General features: G+C 41.9%; 3 protein-coding genes across 3 annotated transcripts; 2 read left to right on the top strand and 1 right to left on the bottom strand.

The window, feature by feature from the left end:
• Positions 1-8,748: 8,748 nt before the first annotated feature.
• Positions 8,749-13,096, bottom strand: LOC125704060 (cytochrome c oxidase subunit 4 isoform 1, mitochondrial). Its single transcript, XM_048969350.1, has 5 exons — positions 13,015-13,096; positions 11,370-11,446; positions 10,842-11,006; positions 10,320-10,451; positions 8,749-9,014 (listed from the first exon to the last, which is right to left on the bottom strand). Exons 2-5 carry the CDS (start codon positions 11,443-11,445, stop codon positions 8,878-8,880), a joined length of 510 nt encoding a protein of 169 aa, XP_048825307.1. The 5' UTR covers position 11,446; positions 13,015-13,096; the 3' UTR covers positions 8,749-8,877.
• A 997-nt stretch (positions 13,097-14,093) lies between these two features.
• emc8 (ER membrane protein complex subunit 8) lies at positions 14,094-16,320 on the top strand. Its single transcript, XM_048969348.1, has 5 exons — positions 14,094-14,615; positions 14,859-14,935; positions 15,019-15,088; positions 15,174-15,268; positions 15,518-16,320. The coding sequence occupies exons 1-5, from the start codon at positions 14,403-14,405 to the stop codon at positions 15,675-15,677; spliced, it is 615 nt and encodes a 204-aa protein (XP_048825305.1). The 5' UTR covers positions 14,094-14,402; the 3' UTR covers positions 15,678-16,320.
• An 811-nt stretch (positions 16,321-17,131) lies between these two features.
• gins2 (GINS complex subunit 2) lies at positions 17,132-19,874 on the top strand. Its single transcript, XM_048969349.1, has 5 exons — positions 17,132-17,312; positions 18,324-18,438; positions 18,526-18,625; positions 18,726-18,852; positions 19,325-19,874. The coding sequence occupies exons 1-5, from the start codon at positions 17,223-17,225 to the stop codon at positions 19,451-19,453; spliced, it is 561 nt and encodes a 186-aa protein (XP_048825306.1). The 5' UTR covers positions 17,132-17,222; the 3' UTR covers positions 19,454-19,874.
• Positions 19,875-20,302: the final 428 nt, after the last annotated feature.

Raw genomic sequence — 20,302 nt, 5'->3', positions numbered from 1 at the left:
TCAGGCCTTACGCCCCCTGGGCCATGTTGGTGGCAACATGATCCACCCTGTTGAGATTTGGCCACCGAAAGAGAAGAGTCGTGTTTTCTTTGCAGGCCGACGTCACACGGGATCATTTTCGGTGCCTTTTGAGCATCGTGTCGCAAGACGCTGGGAGTGAGGGCTGCCCACGTGACAAACTGTAGCTCTGCAATTTCAGCATGCCCCTTGAATTCCCCTAATCACTTACAAAGTGCACGCGCAGAGCTGTCGCTGTTTTCTCTACCCCCCCCCCCTCCCCCCTACCCACGGATTCACCCAATCTGAGAGTTTTTAGCTTTGTGTGGCATGAGCCTGGGCTCTGCTCTGGTGAGGCCTCGCAGGAACTGCGTTTTCACACCTTCCGATAGCGAGCGCGACCGAGGCGCTACGTGCACCTTAAACAGGTGCAGAGTTCATCACTCAGACCCCAGAGGAACATCTGCCAGTCACACTCTCAGCTTCAGCTACATGTCACACTAGCGAGAGTCTTGTGGAGAATAACTGGCATTTGTGTCCGCTGACAGTAACACTCAGATGCACTGGTACATATAAATATTTAGCACATTTACATTCAAAATAAAATAAACATTCAAAATGAATGAAACAAAGCAGGGTCCACCAGTCCTTGCAGTAATAGGGGGTTTAAGTGTTCTGGAGGAATGTTACAAACAGTATAATACTACTACTACTACTAATAATAAATATTTACAATTTCTGTAGAAGTTCATGATACCTGTTGTCTCTCACATCACCACAGACTTATAACAGCTTGTGTACACACTTCCTCCCACGCTGCATCCCGGATGGCATCACCTTGCAGATACCCAGTCCCCACTCCCTGACCTCTCAGAATGCTGCATGCATTTCAGTGTTCAGGACGTCTGTGTGCCTCATGTTGTTCATTAAGGGCGGAGGTATCACAGCTGTATGTCATTTAGATGACAGAACAGTTACGAGTTTTCCTCCCTGCCTTTGCAAATAACAGTAACGCCTCCTAGTGAAGGTGCGAATGGTGCAGCTCAAGGAAGGTTTTTTTTTTTTTTAATTTTAATACTTTTTCCAGCCTGACAGAGACACCACTCGATTGACCACTAACATTGTTTGGTGCTGCGATGAGTTTTAATTTCCAGGGCTCCACAGGCAGCAAGCTGGTCATATTAATACAAAAAGACTGCGGTAAATACAGACAGTAGGATATTTTTTTTTTGCCTGCTGGGCAGGAAGCAGCCTGATTTTACTGAGAGATCACTGTGTATGACTCCATCAAGTATAATGTGAAACCTTCTGGAATCATTACAAAGAATGATATTGGATGCCATCAGGTCCCTCGTGAGAAGAACGCTCTGTGTTCTCCTGTGGTAGGTCCCGGAGATAATATCTTGCAGACTGGTCATCCAATTATTTTGATTTTGGGGGCACAGCAGTAGCCAAGGAGCCACCTCAGTGCTGGGGGGGGGGGGGGGCGGGGGGCTGCCCTGGGAAATGCTGCCTTCTCTCCAGCTTGCTTTGTGTTCTGTGGCTCCCAACCCAGAATACTTCTGATTTTATTTTTGTATGTGAAATATGAACGATTGCTTCTTCCTTCTGCTTATTTTTGCGGCCAGATGCTTCTGATCAGGCATTTTGAAACTCCAAAGGGCCTCTGTGGGAAAAATAGATCTTTAAGTGCAGAAAGTCGACTTAAGGGCAGATTCCACTGCTTAACATAGCAAAGCAGTTTCACCCAATTTATTTAAGTGATACTGTATTTTATGCTCAGGTTTGTGGATTTAATTATTTTTACTTACAATAATTTTTATGTCTGTCTATGCTTTGATAAACATAGAAACAGAAAAAAGTAACTTCACTTTTCAGAGCTGACTGTAATTTACACCCTTTTCTGCGGTACTTTCTCATTACTGTACCATAAATATAGCAATGAAAAGTAAAAGAGGCTTCATCTATTGTCCTATTGATTTTTCTGAATGCTTGTCAGACAGAATTTGCTGTGGTTAGTGTTAGGTAAACATTGTCACTGAGACAAAGAAATGAGCAGATCAGTGTATCGGTTTGTGATATTTTTATTCCTGTGAGCACATTAACCAGTTTCCCCCTGCTATGGAAAAATCGTTTCGGTCTGATAACAGAAGCCACGCCTCCACATCAGGAATTCCTGGAGAATCGCTCAGGTTTTTTGTCGACAGCATTATCAGGAGCAGATGGCGCAGACCCCAGTGGGAGCCTGTATATCAGGTGTTAAAACACGGGATTAACTGGAAGTGCAAGAAGGTGCCATTTAGGGAGCAGGAAAAGGCATGCGGTCTGTGATTCGATGTACGACTGCGCTCCTTTGATTATTTGATGATATACTGACATCCATCCACTGTTCATAACCAAACCAAACATGCAGACACAGGGAAAGCAAGTCAGTGGGAAACAGACCCACACGCTAGTTGGCGTGAGGCCGCGGTGCTGATCACCTTGTGCTCCCAATGCTGCGCTGACATTGTACGCGTCCTTGATTTCATTGGGCTTCCAGTTCTTGCTGTTTAGCCTATGGGAAGCGATCATTGGAGTTTTACTTGCGCAAAAGGCAGGGTACACCATGTCCCAGGTGACCGTCCATTGCAGGACATACTCACTCAATCACGTGGCATGGCCAGGCAGTTCCCCTAGCTGCCCGCTTCAGACTGTATGAAGAAACCAGAGGTCCCGCTCTGTAAATAAGCACGTCTTGACAATTAGCTGATCATCAGCTAATTAAAGTCTCGCACAGAAATAACAGCACAGCCTCGCAACATCTTACTTTTTTTTCGGCTGATTGAAACCGCTGTATAGTCCAGTCAAGAGATATTTTTTGTTTTTATAATTCTTTTTTTTTTTTTTTCTGAAGAGCCAACCATTTTGAAAAAGTGTAACATAAGCATTTACTTGATCTTCCTGACTAGCATTTCCGGCTGCATGCAGTATGTGTAGATCTGTACCGTGTGGCTGCAGTTTGTGGTTTCATGTGTCTTTTATACACATGCCACAAAGAATAGAGTCATTGCTTATTTTTGCCCACTTGATGTTGCGTAGCAGGCTGAAAGAATGGAACTACTTCTGTATAATATGCATTTTTGCTCCATCCCAGCCCCCTGGTAGGAAACATGGATTGTCTGTGGGTCCCCAAAGACCGGGTTGTGAAACACTGATCTAAGGTGTGCTGCAGGTCTGGGTTTGCCAAGGAGCAGCCTTCAGACTGCATGTACCTCCCATAGTTTTGGTAGGTGCTGGAGGAATCTCTTAAAAACAGTGTTTCCCAACTCGGTCTTCAGGGACAACCAGACTGTCCACATTTTTGCTTCCTCCCAGCTCCCTGCCAGACAGTCCAACACCCAGCAGGGACACAAACCCACAGCCTGGTTGGCGAGATGCTGCTGTGCTGCCCACCCTGTGGGCCCAAGGTTACTCTGGCATTTTACGTGCCGCTGAACTTCATTGGTCTCTCAGTTCCTGCTGTTCAGCCTGATCCGTTGTACTCATGGGGGGAGGGGGAGTTCAGAAAGGCAGGTCATGTTATTTGTGTTTTGGTCACACGCTGGTTTTATGCTAAACAAGACAGAAACAGTTGCATTTGTTTTCTGACTAAAATATCGGTTTTGGCTTAATTTAGTTAATCCTTACCATACATTTGTGACAGAGCACCATAGTTTCACAGAAACAGAAAATAGTTTTTTTTTTTATTATAATGTAATAATGTAAGCTAATAAGTGTATACATTTCCAACTAGCCTCTTTTAAAAAATTTTTATTAAGGAGATAATGGTCCTAAAATATGACATTATCAGGGTCGAAGAGACATGTTTGTCACAGCTTCTAGAAAGAGGAAGGAAGTTAAAGCAGAGTCCATGGAACATGGACTGAACAAAATAAGCACACAGGCAATCGAAGCCACATTTTCAGACGCTGGTGTGTGGTAAACATGAGGCCGGCTATAACAGCAGATTCTGCAGCCCTGCCATACATATATACATACATACATGCATACATACATATATTACGGGATGTTTAATCTGCTAGTCATTGGCAAGAGAAAGACCACGCAGCAGGAGAGCTGCAGATGGAAAAACCAAACTCCGGATGCGTCTAGGGTTTAGCTTCTATATAAAAATGTTCCTTTTTTATTATGTTGCACTGATAAATGATGTTATATGCATGAGTCATTTAGGGTGAGCAAAACAGGAATGCCTTGGTGGCATGGGGTTCTCTGATTTGGGCTGACAGGTGTGGTCACTGTCCTGCAGTGAGTGGTGTAACCAAAAGGCTGACCGTTAGCTGCATTCTTATCCCCCGCAGATTGTGACAGTGCAGTGCCCACTGGGGCAGGCCTCACTGGCTGTTGAAGCACAGTTTCCTTCCTCTGTAGTCTGCAAGCTCCAGGATTGCATCACGGACATGGGAGCAGGCGTCCGGCACGCTGAAGGGGAGTGCCGGCCCCATCAGGGCACTCAGCAACTCTGCGCACATTCTGGCTGCTGCAGGGGTGGCCTGCACCCCCCTCCCCCCATTTGATGTATTATTCATTAGCTTAATTAAACTGGAATGGGGTTTTGTTTAGTCAAGCTCCCCAGATAAATGGGGAATGCTGTCCACCAGCAGTCAAATCTTTCTTGAGGTTCAAGATCAGATTTACATCCATCCACACATATAAAGACACACTGTGGGCAATATAGAGACACCTACATTAGGCTAACTGCATGTGTTTGGACTACAGGAGGACACGAGTCTACCCAGAGAAACTGCATGTGGCATGGAGAGAACATGCAAACACACAGACATACACACACACACACACACACACACGGAACAGAGGAGGAATTCATCCCCCAACCACAACAAGTATTACAACCTAGCAGGTCACAAAAACCAGCATTCTGTCAATTATCTATTTGGAAAATATCGATCTCCAATTCAACATGGTTCCCGAATGTGATCGACGAAATCTACAGATGGCTGCTTTTGGATGGTATCCCACAGATGACTGAAACTCAGTTCAAAACGCAAAAACAAGGACCTTTGTCAGCATTGTGACTTTCTTGTCAGACCTTGGAAAGGTGCAGCAGGACAGTGGAGGCAACAGAGAGACAAAGTCAGAGACCATGCTCAAAATCCAGCATGCCGAGAATTCATGAAGCCAATGACTACACAGGACCATGCAAGAATTTTCTTCTATTTCAATCCTTCCTGATATCAGGCACGGAAGGATGAATGAGTAATGGACAAAAATCTTACCCAAACTGATCAGACAAAGTCTAGAAACTGAAAAAAAAAACGCTTGCTTCCTGAAGTTTATGCTAGTTCATTTTGATTAGAGCTGTCAATAAAATATATTAATTGCAATGATATCGCCACTGTGGAATGCAGTACTATATCAAATATGTAAGTAAAGTAAACAGGGGGTAGAGATATTCGTAGTCAATGTACAGCATATATATTTTTCCTAGCGTGACCTCACCAGCAGCACCACTCCCTAGTAATGCCTATTTACCAGTACAAAGCGATAGTGTACACCATTTAGTCTAAATGCATGCATGCGCTAGTTAAAATTGTCTAATTCCACTGAGTGACTGTACATTAAAGGATTAGGAGAATATGCTAGTTGATCAGCATGAACAACAAAGAACAATGATGTCAGGACTGAGAAGCACTATCCAGAAATAAGACATTCGCAACAAATTGGGAAATCCAGAGACACTGGTGGCGAGCGCAGAGAATGCCAAGCATATGCAAAGGAGCTGCGCAGAGATCCCGCTTGTAACACTCTGTGATGTCGGCTCGTGATTCTCAAAGTGTTCAAGCAGACTGAGCACAACCACTGAGAAAATCCCCCACCTGTGCATGTGACCATGGCAGTGGGAGGAGCTGCGAGTGTCACAGCGTGTCACGGCTCTGCCTTTCTTGCTGCCGCCCTTTGAGACACTCACACGCCCACAGCACTTTGCAGGGACTGTACCCACCCGTGTAACCCTCAGCCACAAGGGAGCGTGTGACTCGGGGTTAGGGAATTTCATCAGTTAAGTTACTATGGGACACATTGCAAAAAAATAATATCAAAACCTAGTCTTATAAACTATAATCTATATTTCATCATTTTGATCTTCTATGACACTGATTTTTAAGGCCTAACAAAGTCCTTTTTTTCTTGTGTTGCAGCATTTCTGGGATGTTTTTTCAGTGTTTCAGGCTGCTAACTGCTTTGTGTAACCTCAACATCAAACTCTCAAATGTGGCACCTTTTATGTACCTCTGCTTAGAGACACATTCAATTAGATTCTCACATTACAGTGTTAGTTTGTAACTTTAAGGCAGCCCCCCCCCCCCCCCCCGCACCCCCTCCATGGTGTCTTCCCTAATAAACTGAGATGCCGGGGAGCATTATTTTCTCAGACTTTTTTTTTGTCACCTTTCAAGAATTTCTGATACTACTCACATCACACGTTTAATGAGTCCTTAAAAACATCACACTTCGCAATCATTTGGGTCCAGTTGATACTATTGAGATAAGCCAAGTTAGCCTCCTTTCGGTCACACACAGGTCAGAACAAAGCAACAAGATCATTTTATCACCATGGGTGCCATGGGGGTGGTGGTTTTCTGACACCCCCACTTTTGCTGAAACACAATTACCCCCCCCCCCCCCCCCCACTTTTTTCTGTTGGACTAAACAAGTACTTAATAGTGGGATGTGCAGATTAATTTAGCACGTTCTGGTGTGATACCACATTTTACATTAAAACATTACATACTATTATTGTAGAGGAAATGTAGAAATGCAGGAAGTCTGTTTTGACTTTAATTTTTTTTCATGGGGAATTACACATCTCCCTCTCCCATTTAAAAAGATTGATGCGTTTTGATATCAGCTTTACACACCCAACGGCACAACTTTCAGTAATTAAAATGACTGCAGGGAATTATATCTGATTTTAACGTGTAGGTGTCTAGAAGGTTTAATGACACAAACGGTGTCTGTTCCTATGTAATCCATGGAACACGCATGTCCGTAACACTGAAACTGTGGACGGCAGTTCGGTAGAAGTTGGAAAGTGATTCTTGCTGTTTCTGTGATGACTTACTGCCCCCATGTGGACAACAGCTATAGCAAACATTTAAAAAGCCCCTTTCGATCCACTTCACATATCTGCTCAGTCAATGCAGGGTCATTTTAATCTTGGATCCATTCTAGAAAGATCCATAATACTAATCAGATACTATATATTATTTCTCACACACACACTTATGCTGTATTTGTAAGTGTACAGTGGCATTTTAGGCAATTCTGTTAAAACTAGAAATGACCCAGATGCTGTCAGTTCCAGCGTATTTCTGCAGGCTGCATGAAATCCTGCTTACGCAGCAGTTTGGCTCGATATCATAAAGCACTGAAGAGGATGAGGTAGACAGCTGCCAGTAATTAAGGACATAAACACGACACAAAGTCCTAGACAGATAGACAGCATCATAAATGTTACTAGTGACTCGGCAATGCCAGAAAATAAGCATTTAGAGCGCAAGATCTACAGAGGCACATTTCACAACTGTGGACAATTAGGTTCCTCAACAGATACTAATTAGTCACCAAAATTATTTCTGCTGCTACAATCTGACAAATTTTCCCAGATTCTGCTACTGCCTTTGCTCATGAAAGTGCAGTGATTTCTGCAGTGGTGCCATCACAACCGCTCACTGTTATTGCCATTCTTATTGGCTTACATTTATGGTGTGCATCAATCAGACTTGTACCAAGTGAAATTTCCTTGTACGCATAACACCATCCGTGACACTTGATATGAGGTAATTAAAATGTTGTGATGTTTTGAAAAATAGGAATTTATAAACATAAACATTCAGTCAGACAAGTTACTGGTTGAAAAGCACATCCTTCTGCACGGGCTGTTATGGTAAAAGTTTATATTAACATGTAAATACATGCACATAACGCGTTCCCTTCACTTACGTTCAACTACTAACTCCAAAAAATCCAATTCCGTTATTTTAAAATGGAAAATATAATGCATTTCCAGCTAAAACCAAAACCACTATTTTTCCCCCCAAGAACTTTTTACTTAAAATTTTGCATGATCATAGGGGATTGGAAAAGATTTTCTCTCCATCATCATTTAGCTTTGATTGAGTTTCACCATTAATACCATAAAGTGCTGATTGCCAATAACAGTGATTTTTTTTCTTAGTTGAAAAGAATAAGCCTGAAAGAAACAACTGTCTACTACAGGAGTAGGCAACCCTCACCCTGGAGCGCTGGTATCCAGCAGGTTCTCCTACCTGATAAGTTACTATCTGCTCGAGACCAAATGTGGTTCATCAGAGACCAGCTAGGACTCCAGGACCAGGATTCCCTACCCATGGCCAACTACATGGGTTTAAATATGGAGAAGAATTACATATATTCAGGGCAAAAACACCTATTTAGCTATTCAGGTTTATGGACTGGTAGTGCTGAATTTCTTCATGGGAAAAAGCAATTGTTAAACAGGACTGAAGAATCAAAATGAGCGAGAGCAAAAATGAATGAAAAAAGGCAACTAATTCAAGTGTCCATGTGCAGACCTTTGAGAGGGTGTGAAATTCCATCTGCAACGATGATTCCAAAACCTAGAAACAAGGGCCCCTACAGCCGTGTAAAGAAAACTGTGTGCTAAGAGGAAATCTCTTACCCATTTAACACAGATAAAGATCAAGCATGTCATTCAGGGCAACACAGAAATTTTATTTGCTTTAAGTTACACGTGAACCTTAAGAGGAAGAAATCTTCCAGAATGTATCTGACTGAGGTAACTTTGAGAAATGATAACACAAATTAACTGATCCAAGTGCTTCACTTCTTCCACTGCTTGTTCTCGTAATCCCAGTTGGAGGAGAAACCCTCGACGGGGTTGATCCTCATGTCCAGCATGCGCTGTACCTCAGCCTGCTTCCAGTCGTCACTGAAGGTGTGGGGAACGTCGCCGTACACTGAGCGCAGACACAGAGAGCAATGAGCGGTCATTGGGCATTACACAGGGAAAACGCGTCAGAATACAGATAAGCAATGTACACTGGGACAATCTGCAAGAAGTGTCCTGTAATAAGCAGGAACATAATTATTCAGATTGATATTCTGCTACTATACCAGCAAGTAAACAGCCATCAAAATCACAACATCTTGTTCATCAGTAGAATTTTCCATAACGATTAGAGATTACAACACCCTTTGATTTAAGGAAAGCAAAAGCCGTCCCTGGAAGCTCTGGCAGCACAGCATTCCTTTCCGCCCAGTGGCCCTGTACCAAGCTGTACCACGCATTTCCAGTATAGTATCTGCATACGGTATGACGCCCTGGGGCAGGTTAAACCCAAGGACTGGAAAGGCCAGACAGCTCTGCTAGTTTCCTGTAAATATGCAAAGCAGAATTTTTGCAGGAACTTCTCCTGTTCCACCATTTTATATGTAACGCTTTACATTAACTGCACCTTCAGAACGCCTCTATAATGCTTTCTTAGAACATTCAGTACACCCCCATAATGCCTTCATAATGTATACATACATCCTGCTTATTAATGTTCCAAGAGTGCATTATGAAGGTGCACTGATTGTTCCATGAATGCATTATGAAGGTGCTAATGTAAAGTGTTAACTTTTTTCTCTTCCAAGCTAATGCTAGTTCAGTTGCCATTTTGAATGAATCATTTTAAATCAAACATTGGCGATTTTAACCCTCAGGGGTCTAGGGGTAGGAGACACACTTTCACTGACGGGGGCACAATCACACATTTCTTCAGATATCATAAACTTAATTCATGGCAAATAAATTATTATATGTTTGTTTTGCCATTGCCCTCCCATGCAAATGCGATTTGAATACGCAGAAATGTAGCTATTTAGAAGGTGAATAGCGATCTTGAGATGAGGACGGCACTACACGCCCCCCCCCACGCAGGTAAAACAAAAGTAAGGTGACACAGTTTACTTTTTTGCCGACTTAACCTAATTTTAAAAACTTAACACTTCTGACAATGGACGTTTTGAAAATAAGACCGATTACGGATTTAGTCGGCGAGATATAAACTGAAATAGACGCGAAAAATACGCTGCATCCTCCACGATGCAGGAGGGATAAGACCCCATGTCACAAGTTCACACTGGACATTTGGTCCAAACCTGAAGAGGGTTCAACTTTGGTTACACTCAGTGTAATATTCAAAAAGATTTATACATATAGATTTCTTCCAGCATGCCGTCTAATCACTTAAAAATCAATGTAAAAAAATAACACCTACCAAACTTCCTCTGCCAGGCGACAAGCAGGCCGGTGAAACCAAGAAAGAAGAGAACCCCAGCCAGGACACTCTTCCACTCGCCTGATCCCTTGTTCATTTCAGCATAGCTGTGGTTGAAACTAATGCGGTACACTGTCAGGAAGAGAACAGATAAAAGATAAACGCGGAAAGCAGAGAAAACCAGCCCACACAAATAAATACACAAATCACAACTGATTAGTGGCTGATGTCAATTTCCAAGAAACAGTCATTTGGATGGGATGAGGAACGGGAAAGAAAGTCATACACAACAAGGGTACGAGGGATAGTATTTGCCAATTTAATGTCATAAAACCAGGGAGAAAGAATTTGCAGGAGCATGGTGAAAAATAAATGCCGACATATCCCACCCAATATTATTCACATCACCAAAAACTCCGGCATCAAGACACGCCAGACTAAATGTTTTTTTCCACATGAACCATGTTAAATTTACACCGCGTACAACCACCCGACCCCATATACAGTGGCACGGACACATACATGCTATCTTCTCCTCGCTGGAGAGCTTGGCCCAGGATCCCTTCTCCTTCTCCTTCAGAGCCTTCTGCTCTGCACTCAGACTGGTCACGTACTTGACTTCAGGAAGGGGTGCATCCAGTCTATCGAAGTACGCCGGAAGCGAGTACTCTTCCACCTTGGCAACTCCTGAGGAAATGCACAGAGCACTTTTAATAAGGTTTTCTTATAAAGAAAGACAGCCATTAGACTCTGGAACGTACATTATCCCCCCACAATTTGTTTTAACAAATATATTCAGCCAAGAGTTTCATTTCTCCAATAAATGTTAATTGAAATGTCTTCCCAGAAAGCTGGGTGTTCAACACAGCTTAGCATTTATATTCAACAGCTTTTAATAGTTGCATGGGGATCCTTCCGTTCCAGGCGCAGCTACAGGAAAATTCACAAATCAGCCCCTTACAGCACTACTTGTCCCTGTAATACAAGAGTGGGGGAGGAAGAAGAGAGAGACTCAAACTACAGGGCAAACTCAGCGGCTGCAGAGCTTACCATGACTACCGCGCAGGCAAACGGATGTCGAGAGGGCCCGTTTTCCCACGAGTGAAAATACCCTGGACGCCAACATTCTGGGGAAAAAATATCAGAGGAATTAATTGGGACTATCATCCAGTCTAGGGCTGCACGATACATCATTTTAGCATCGTAATCGCGATGTGCGCATGCACAATAATCACAACTGAGGATGTACATTGTCAAAGCAAATTAAACCAAGCATGTATTGCTAAAACTCTCTTTTGCTGCTTGATACAGAAGGAATTTTTCGCACAGTTCTCGTTTTCCATGACTAATCTACAAGTCTGTCTGATACAATTTACTGCAATTTAAAGGTTTTTGCAGTTTGCAGATAGTGAATGACAAGGAGGCTTGCCTAAGGGGGTTAAGATAAGTCACAATAACTAAAAACATTTGACTATTATAGGGAAAAAACTTAAGCCCAACGATCATTACAATATAAATGGAGTATGTCTTTTTTTAAAAAAAAAAAAAAAATCTGTTTTAAGTTTTACTGCCTTCTTTGACATGAGCTCTGAATGCATGCGGTCTTCCAGGCAGTCAATCATGTCTGTCTTCCCTATTAGACTGTGTGACGGGGATATTTAGCAAAGACTGAGTGAGGACGAGAAAACCGAGTAAGAACTAGACACCAAAATGCATTTGTCTTGTGCTGTATGTAAATATTTTGTATTCCAGAGACGACATTCAGCAAAACCAAAGGACTTCTCGGCGTTGGTTTGTGCGTGTCGGCACCACCAACCTATTTGACACTTTGTTGGTAGATAACAAGTAGCAGTTGGCTACAGTTTATTTCCAGTATATTTCATCTTTATGTTTTATAAATATCGCAATATTAATCACAAAAACTTCAAATACAGCAACGTGTTTTTCAATATCATGGAGGACTAATCTAGCCTCGTTTAAATAACATTAAAAAAAAACAAATTATCGAATCGACATAAAAAGTTAATTGAAAATCGGCACTAAGATTGAGCTTATGTTACAGATTCCTCTTTATTGCCACCGAGATATTATTTCACCCTCCCATAACTTAAAGGTCTGTTAAAAGTCAACGCAATAGGCAATCGCACTTATATAAAGGAACACACTTACTTAACTACTGGGTAATTACAATATCCGTTCGAGCTACACGAATAGGGCTTTCTATTGGTTTTGAAGAAAAGAAATCTAAAAGCAGGCTTTGCGGTTAGCACTAGGCAAAGGTTAGCGCAAGCTGCCTCTAGACTTCCAGCCGGCGAATCACAAGGTCACATTCGACCACACAAATTACCTCCTAAATATAAGCAAATCTAATCAATATCCAATTACCTAATTAAATCTACATTACAAAAACACCAACGGCAAACAGATATTGACGAATACTAGGGTTCATTCAGATAAACTGGTGTTTCGTTTCCTTTGCTAGTTCGCTAATATCATCCTGCCTTCTCAATGTCACTAACCGCACGCTACGCGGATAAGAAAAATTAACGGTTTTGTGCGAAACATACTAAACAAAAGCAACTTTTCTACTAAACATATCTAAAATAGAGCACTGAGTAATTAATCATTGTTAATATCAAGCACTACTCTAAATTTTGAACAAACAGGAACATTAAACGACTGCACAGCACCCCACCTCTTGTCGTTCCGGGAATCGTAAAGAAAGCGCACAACGGAAGTTACTCTTCAAAGCACTGGCATGAAAAGTGGAACTTACGTCACACTTCGTGTCGGGGTGCAAGCAAACTTTGGTTCTCGGTAGGAAACTCCATGCGGACCTTCAGTTCCGATGCCTTGTCCTACTCAAAGACCCCTTCTGTATAATTCCCGATAATATTTTAAAATATTGTTTGTTTTAATAGGAGAGCAACGTATGCAGCTGTAAATGTACATGTAAATTTAAAAGTCTATGTGAATGTATGTATAACTGCATGAAATAGCTATAACAGTGTATTTTAATTTTTTTTTAGCAATCATTTACAATACATATCTTCTGAATGGGATGCCAGTCCATCACAGAATACAGGTACATACTTGCTCTCATAATGTAGAGCCACCATTTAACCTCACTGCATATTTTTGGATAGAGGGAGAACCTGGAGTACTCAGTGGAAAGCTATGCAACACAGGAAGAACATGCAAACGTCATAAAAGGAGGGAATTGCAATAAAGCAAAAAAATAAATTCTAAAAACTGCAATATAATATTTCCAAAGAAATGGCCTGTTATATAACGCATACCGAAACACGATTATGATAGTAAATTCACTTCACTGAATCCTTTATGCGGATCCTTTGTACGGACATGTGTTTAAAAAATAAAATAAAGGTTCTAAAACTTATCCGATTAAAAAAAAGTAATGGGCACTGCCATTTTTTATTTGTATATCCGACTATTATTTCGTAAGCATACTGAGCTTAAGTTGACATGTGAGCAATTTTTAAACAGTACAACAATAAAGTGAAACGATGACGTAATTTAACGCAGAAGGTCAGCTGGTTATACGATTAAACTTCTGTTTTCCTGAAAATTGCTTTTTAAGGAAAATATAGTAACCATCTTCGGAATTATTTTAAATATAATGTTTGGAATAAAATGGATATTTGAAAAAATGGTAGAAAATAATATTTTACGACATGGCTCCGTGATGAAACTCATTCCATAAGAAACCATGTTGGCTCCGCTTTTCTCTTTGACGGGGCACCTTGAGCCGTAATGGCGGATCTCCGCTGTTTCACAATGCGCCATGCTTTACGGTACCGGTGTGAATGACTAGCGAGAAAATAGCGGATGGCTGATTAGGTCGTTTTATTAGCGCGTCGTTTTTAAACAGTAGAGTTTAACAACTAACGCTTGCAAAGATCTCAGATATTTATATAAACACAGTATATAGGTGCATAGTTAATAGTGTCTGCCAGGTTTCCCGTGTCGGTATGACAGCTAGTTCGCTGGGGAGCTGAAGTTTCTTTACGATAACTTGATAGAAGTTATTAGCGAAAGCGACGGGCAGGCATAGCTCCAGCCATGACCGTGAAGCTAACCACCCAGGCGTACTGCAAGATGCTGTTGCACGCCGCCAAGTACCCGCACTGTGCGGTCAACGGGCTCCTGGTGGCCGAGAAGCAGAAGGAGCGCAGGAGGGACGGCCAGCCGGCACCGGTGCTCTACGTAGACTGCGTCCCTCTCTTCCACGGAACGCTCGCCTTAGCGCCCATGCTGGAGGTGGCACTCAATCTGGTGAGAGCATTTTCAGTGCCTTTGCATGAGTAGCGATGCCATCTCATCGCTTCTGTGGCATGACTGTGTTGGACCCTTTGCAATGAACTGCAGACGGATTTACTAAGTGAATCTGCGTTGTTAGATGAAATTGCACACTTAAGTGAAATTGCACACTTAAGTTGGGTGAAGTTGCCTGCGTATGTGTTATATTCAATCGGCCTTACTACACAGACATAAATATAATACTCTATTGCCTTCCAGATCGATACCTGGTGCAAGGAAAACAGATATGTGATCGCAGGGTATTACCAAGCTAACGAGCGGATCAAAGATTTCAGGTACGCTGCATATACGGACCTGGACAGGACATTCTTATTGCTTTCATTGACCGATTTAACAGGTTTCGATATTTCCCTTTCAGGCCTAACCAGGTTGCTGAGAAAGTAGCGGCCAGGATCTCGGAGAACTTCAGTGAAGCGGCTTTAATAGTGGTACGCGGTTTTGTTAACTATTTGCCAATTTGGGGAAAAACCGAAACATTTCACAAAGGATTGTTTGCATCTTGCTCTCTTTTAGGTGGATAACAGCAGATTTACCATGGACTGCTATGAACCTATACTTACTATTTTTGAACATCATGAAAACAAATGGAAATGTCGGGATGCTGATGTGTAAGTACATTTTTTTATATTGTCATTGAAGTATAGATTGTATTTACCATAAATATAACCGTTTTGATAATTCTGTTTTATTGGTAACCTTGAATATATTTGGGTTTGTGTCATTGATGTCTGTAGCTCCAGTAGTGTATGAGTTGCACTAAATATTGCCGTGTTTAACTCTTCAGTTAGTGATATTATGATATACATTTTCCACCGGACATGACCTCCTGTAAGGAATCAATGTAACTTGCTGTACAGAGACTGCTGTGAGGACTGGGCGGAGGCTCGGAAGATTACATCGGCACTCTTGGAGAGTAGATCTTATGAGAACCTGATAGACTTTGACAACCATCTGGATGACCTACGAAATGACTGGACAAATCCAGAGATCAACAAGTCTGTGCTGCATCTGTGCTAAACATAAGGGCTCAGTGTCCCTCTTCAAAGCCATGTCTGCCAAAACAGGACTTTTTGTCTCCAGTGAATTGCCTTCATAAAATGGCCTAATGCACAACCCTAGGTATAATTTCAAAAGTACCTACAGGTTATAAAAATAGATCTGTGTATTTTTGGAATCAGTTGACAAGCAAGACATTAGTGACCTAATTAAACTAAAAATGGTTAACAACCCCCCCTGGGATAGGTGGTGGTACGTGGGCTTAGTTAAACATAAATTATTGCATTATAAATTTTAACTTTTCTTTGAGTTGCTTACATTTATACTGTAGCCATATAAAAAAGTATATAGGTCAAAACTAAACTTAGGTTGAAGTGTTAAATTATTGTGTGGGAAAAAATGTTTAAATGCATTTAATTATGTTCTTTATTTAGTCTTAATATTTATATCCTAGGAGAATGGATCTCCTGACCAATGTTTGGTATTAATGGTAGATTGTGTTAAAGATTAGAAAGCTATGATAATAGTTTAATTATTTAAGTATTTCACTGGCTAAATTAAAACTAATATTGGATTAAAACATCAATTTTAAGAAGTCATTTAAGGCTGCATGTAAATGCAACTTTAAAGACTTAGAATTTGCAAATAAATACTTTTGTGAACAGCTGTTCCCACGATCTTTTCACTAGCCAATATTTGTCTGTAATAAGCAATATGGTCTGCGTTATCTTGTCTCTTATCCAAGTTCATGTGCACGATTTACTATTTATAATGTAATACACGTTCTGCAGAAATGTCCTTAAAGGTATCGGCATCTGAGAAAAGATTATTCAAGAACATGATGGAAGGACCACACTGGTTTTGATGAGAAAATCATTCGTCCACAGTTGATTTTTTTTAGGGAACTTTGACTTTAGAATTAGTGTTATGGTTAAGGGAGAAGGAAGTAAGTAGTATGAATGACGTTAGTAATTATACAAGGTTAGTAATCCTACGTACTGTACCTAAACTAAAAGTGTCACAACGAGAAGGGAGCCTGCGTATCTCAGGGTTGTCAACTCCCACTGAAATCTTAGGGCTAATCTATATTGTTCTGTTATAATCCTTTAATTAGCTACATCAAACGCGTTGGGGTGGCTTGCAAACTCTACAGACGATGTGCAAGGTATTTAAACTGCTATATACATCTAAATGCGCGTGCATGTGCGTGCAGACTTGTCTTGAATTGAAAATCTCACTCCAGCCAGTTGACCAAAGTTGGACACCTTGGTATGTGGCGATCGCCCTAAACAGAGGTTCCACGAAATGGGCCATTTTATTTTTTAGGAAATCGGAACATTTTATATTACATTTTATTTTTTATCTTTTTACTGTGTAAAAAGGAAGCAGAATAATATCAGATCTGATATCAAATCTATGCGAATGTCCCGGTTTTACTTCCGGGTGAGAAGAGGACACTCTGATATCACTTCCGGGTGAGAGGGCACACTATAAATATTGCGCGGGACTTCTCCTTGTGCGCCCGGGTTCTTGCTTGTCGGAGACAATCCGTTGTTGATAACTCAGATGGATCCCTCCGAGGTTGAGTTTCTGGCTGAGAAGGAGATGGTGACGATAATTCCCAATTTCAGTCTCGACAAAATGTATTTGATTGGGGTAAGTGTTTAGCCGTCTGGTGAACACGTTAACAAAACTATGATGTATGATAGGTCAGTTCGGGATCTTTCTGTTTGTTCTTTGAAGCAAGAATAACAACAACAACAAAACACTTCAGAAATAACACAATTCGAGATGGAGAAACGTTGCTGTTTCTCTATAATCCTACAGGTTGCGCTTTCTAAACTATTTCCACATTGACAAATAACTCAACACGGGATGCTGTACTATCTTCTAATTTTGTCTAGCATTAACAGGAATGACATAGCAAAGATTCGTGCTGCTCCTCCACAGTTTAAATCCAATGTATGGAGGAACTTTGGCTTTCAAAATTTAAATGGGAAAAAGGAGATGGACACGAGCCATGCTGTATGCAAACTCTGTCCTGCGAAAGTTAAGCACTGTGGTAATATGAGGAACATACAGGCACATATTGCTGGAACCATCCTGAGACGGACAAGGCAGCGGAGAAGCATAAAAGCTCGGGGTAGTTTATGCTACGACAGCAGCAAATGTAGCTTTTTGATAACTTCTAATTTTATTTTTAAATGTATACTTTTTTTTGTATTTGAAGTTGTTTTGCATTGTTTAAATGCTGCCTTTGGTTTATTTTGAGGAAGAAAATTATTTGGAGTGCGCTGCGTTTACTCATGTTACGTTTAGCTGCGCAGCTATTGTGTAAAGCTTTTAGGGGCATGACTCAACTTTTAATTCTTTTTTTTACATGGTTCAAGGCTTTAAAATTCTAAAAAAAAAATAAATAAATAACAGAAACTCATAATATTGAATCAGGATATCCATAGAATCTCAATACTTACTAAATCGCAATACATATGGAATCGGCACCTAGGTATCGCAATATTCTATCAGGAGGTCACTGGTGATTCCCATCCCTAATAAAAGTGTAGTATTACTTTGTATACAGCTAACTTGGTATTACTTTGTATACAGCCTTTTACCTTCAGCATGTGTGGCTACTGGCTGTCAGTAATTGATTAGTAATGTCTGTAGGGGGACCTTGGCCCTTTGAACCCCGGGCTGCCTGTGAATGTGCCGCTTTGGCTGGCCCTCAACCTGAAGCAGAGGCAGAAATGCAGGATCGTGCCCCCAGAGTGGATGGATGTTGGTAAGAAAAGATTTGAATGTCATAATGGCTGCAAATTACTGACTAATGCAGTTACTGACTAACTGCCCCCCCCCCCTCCTCCGGCAGAAAAACTAGAGGAAATCAGAGAGCAAGAAAGGAAGGAAGAGACTTTCACTCCGATACCGAACCCGCACTACATGGAGCTGACTAAGCTGCTCCTCAATCAGTGAGTGACACGTCATCCAGTCCATTTGCTAGTTTCTGCCTAAACTGCTTAGTTACCCACTATGACGTGTTCAGTATTACCATCTGTCCTCTTTCGGCAGTGCATCAGACAACATCCCCAAAGCGGACGAGATCCGCACCCTGGTGAAGGACATCTGGGACACGCGCGTGGCCAAGCTGCGCCTGTCTGCCGACAGCTTCATCAGTCAGCTTGAGGCCCACGCCAAGGTGCGGGTCCCGACGGCACTGTGTTCCGGTGCCGAATTTGCACATGCTCCCTGTGTTGTACGGGTTTTCTCCGCATTTGGGGGATCTGATGACCCTAAGTTGGCCACCGTGTGTGACGGTGTGCATGTGCAGCCCTCTGATGGTGCAGCCCGGCCTTGTGCCCCGTGCTGCCTGGGATTATCTCCAGGCCTTTGGTACTGGAAAACTGGTTGGACAATGGATGAAATGAAATATTTACGTTCATACCAATGATTAAAAGACTAGTAAATTAAAAATGTACTGATCCTGCCCTGTAATGATACTCAGCTGCATAGCTATTGCTATCTTTAGTGATCACTTACACACTTCGTTCTTCCCCGTGGGTGCAGCTCACTCTGGAGGTCCAGGTCTTTAGACAACTGCTGCGTGCATCTTCCGGTGGTTCTATGCCGCTTCAGTAACGCATGCAAAAAATTCTGTTTTGTTGATGTAGCTGGACAACCTGACGTTAATGGAGATCAACACCACACGGACATTCCTCCTGGACTCTCTGAACTGCATGTACAAACTGCGCACCAGCCTGCAGCCCCAGTCTGCTACTAAGGGAGGACACCATTACTAGCAGGGAAGATCTTGCAGGAAGACTGCAACATGCAGTGTGCAGTGCTTATTCAGGTCCCTGGTAAGCAGGCGTGTGGAGTCACGCTGCATCAGGACCCCTGGTTGACCGCATTCACCCTTTCAGTCGCATCTTCTGATTCCTGTGATACTGAAACATGACACTGTGTAACTTCTGTGGCAAGTTCTCTGTGTGAGCTCACCAGCGTCCCACTCTGATGTGATCGGTCTAGTTCCTGTAATCCGCACCTTCAGTGGGTTTACTGGGCAAGAATCAAACCACTCATGTACATTTTGTAATTTATTTCTTTTTGTCTGAAATTACAGCAATATATTCATAAATACCTAATTACTACATTCAACAAAGAATATATTACATTACAATTAATTCAAACAAGTACAATTAAAAACATGATTTCACAGCATCTAAACATTCTCCATTGACTAAGGGGGGGGGGGGGGGTGTCACCTTTTTGCTTTACATCAGCTGGTGGGTGGGTGGGTGGCTGGGTGGGGTGGTGCTTAAACCTTTATCTACTAAACTGCATGAGAGTTCTGCACGGGGTTTGTAAACATCTTCCTGTGTCTGTCACATGGCATGTTGACCAGTCCTCTCTAACTGGAACAGCATTAAAACAGGAATAAAAAAAAAAAAAACCTTTAGATGCTTTTACGAAAATGCGTATAATCTGTGCATGGATGTTGCGCTGCAGTAGGTGCCCAGATAACGTGAGACTGGCTGGCACAGGGGCAAAGCGTCGGCCGGGCAGGAGTTGGAGAGGAGCAGAGAGTGCATGCAGGACAGCTCGAATGGGCGCTTCCCTTGTGTCTTTGTCATTATCTTTATTAATTC

The sequence above is a fragment of the Brienomyrus brachyistius genome, chromosome 11 (genome assembly GCF_023856365.1).
Source record: "Brienomyrus brachyistius isolate T26 chromosome 11, BBRACH_0.4, whole genome shotgun sequence".
Classification (NCBI taxonomy): domain Eukaryota; kingdom Metazoa; phylum Chordata; class Actinopteri; order Osteoglossiformes; family Mormyridae; genus Brienomyrus; species Brienomyrus brachyistius.
The sequence above is the reverse complement of the archived record's forward strand: the minus strand, read 5'-3'. Positions and strand labels throughout refer to the sequence as shown.

Bases quoted from the DNA above. Each gene is read 5' to 3' on its own strand.
- LOC125704060 (XM_048969350.1), bottom strand. From the start codon at position 11,445: ATGTTGGCGTCCAGGGTATTTTCACTCGTGGGAAAACGGGCCCTCTCG. The intron at 10,452-10,841 runs GTATGTGTCCGT...TCTTCCTGACAG, and splicing joins CAGCGAGGAGAAGATAGCAT to TGTACCGCATTAGTTTCAAC. The intron at 9,015-10,319 runs GTAGGTGTTATT...GTCTGCGCTCAG, and splicing joins CGCCTGGCAGAGGAAGTTTG to TGTACGGCGACGTTCCCCAC.
- emc8 (XM_048969348.1), top strand. From the start codon at position 14,403: ATGACCGTGAAGCTAACCACCCAGGCGTACTGCAAGATGCTGTTGCAC. The intron at 14,616-14,858 runs GTGAGAGCATTT...ATTGCCTTCCAG, and splicing joins TGGAGGTGGCACTCAATCTG to ATCGATACCTGGTGCAAGGA. The intron at 15,089-15,173 runs GTACGCGGTTTT...GCTCTCTTTTAG, and splicing joins GTGAAGCGGCTTTAATAGTG to GTGGATAACAGCAGATTTAC.
- gins2 (XM_048969349.1), top strand. From the start codon at position 17,223: ATGGATCCCTCCGAGGTTGAGTTTCTGGCTGAGAAGGAGATGGTGACG. The intron at 17,313-18,323 runs GTAAGTGTTTAG...TAATGTCTGTAG, and splicing joins ACAAAATGTATTTGATTGGG to GGGGACCTTGGCCCTTTGAA. The intron at 18,626-18,725 runs GTGAGTGACACG...CTCTTTCGGCAG, and splicing joins ACTAAGCTGCTCCTCAATCA to TGCATCAGACAACATCCCCA.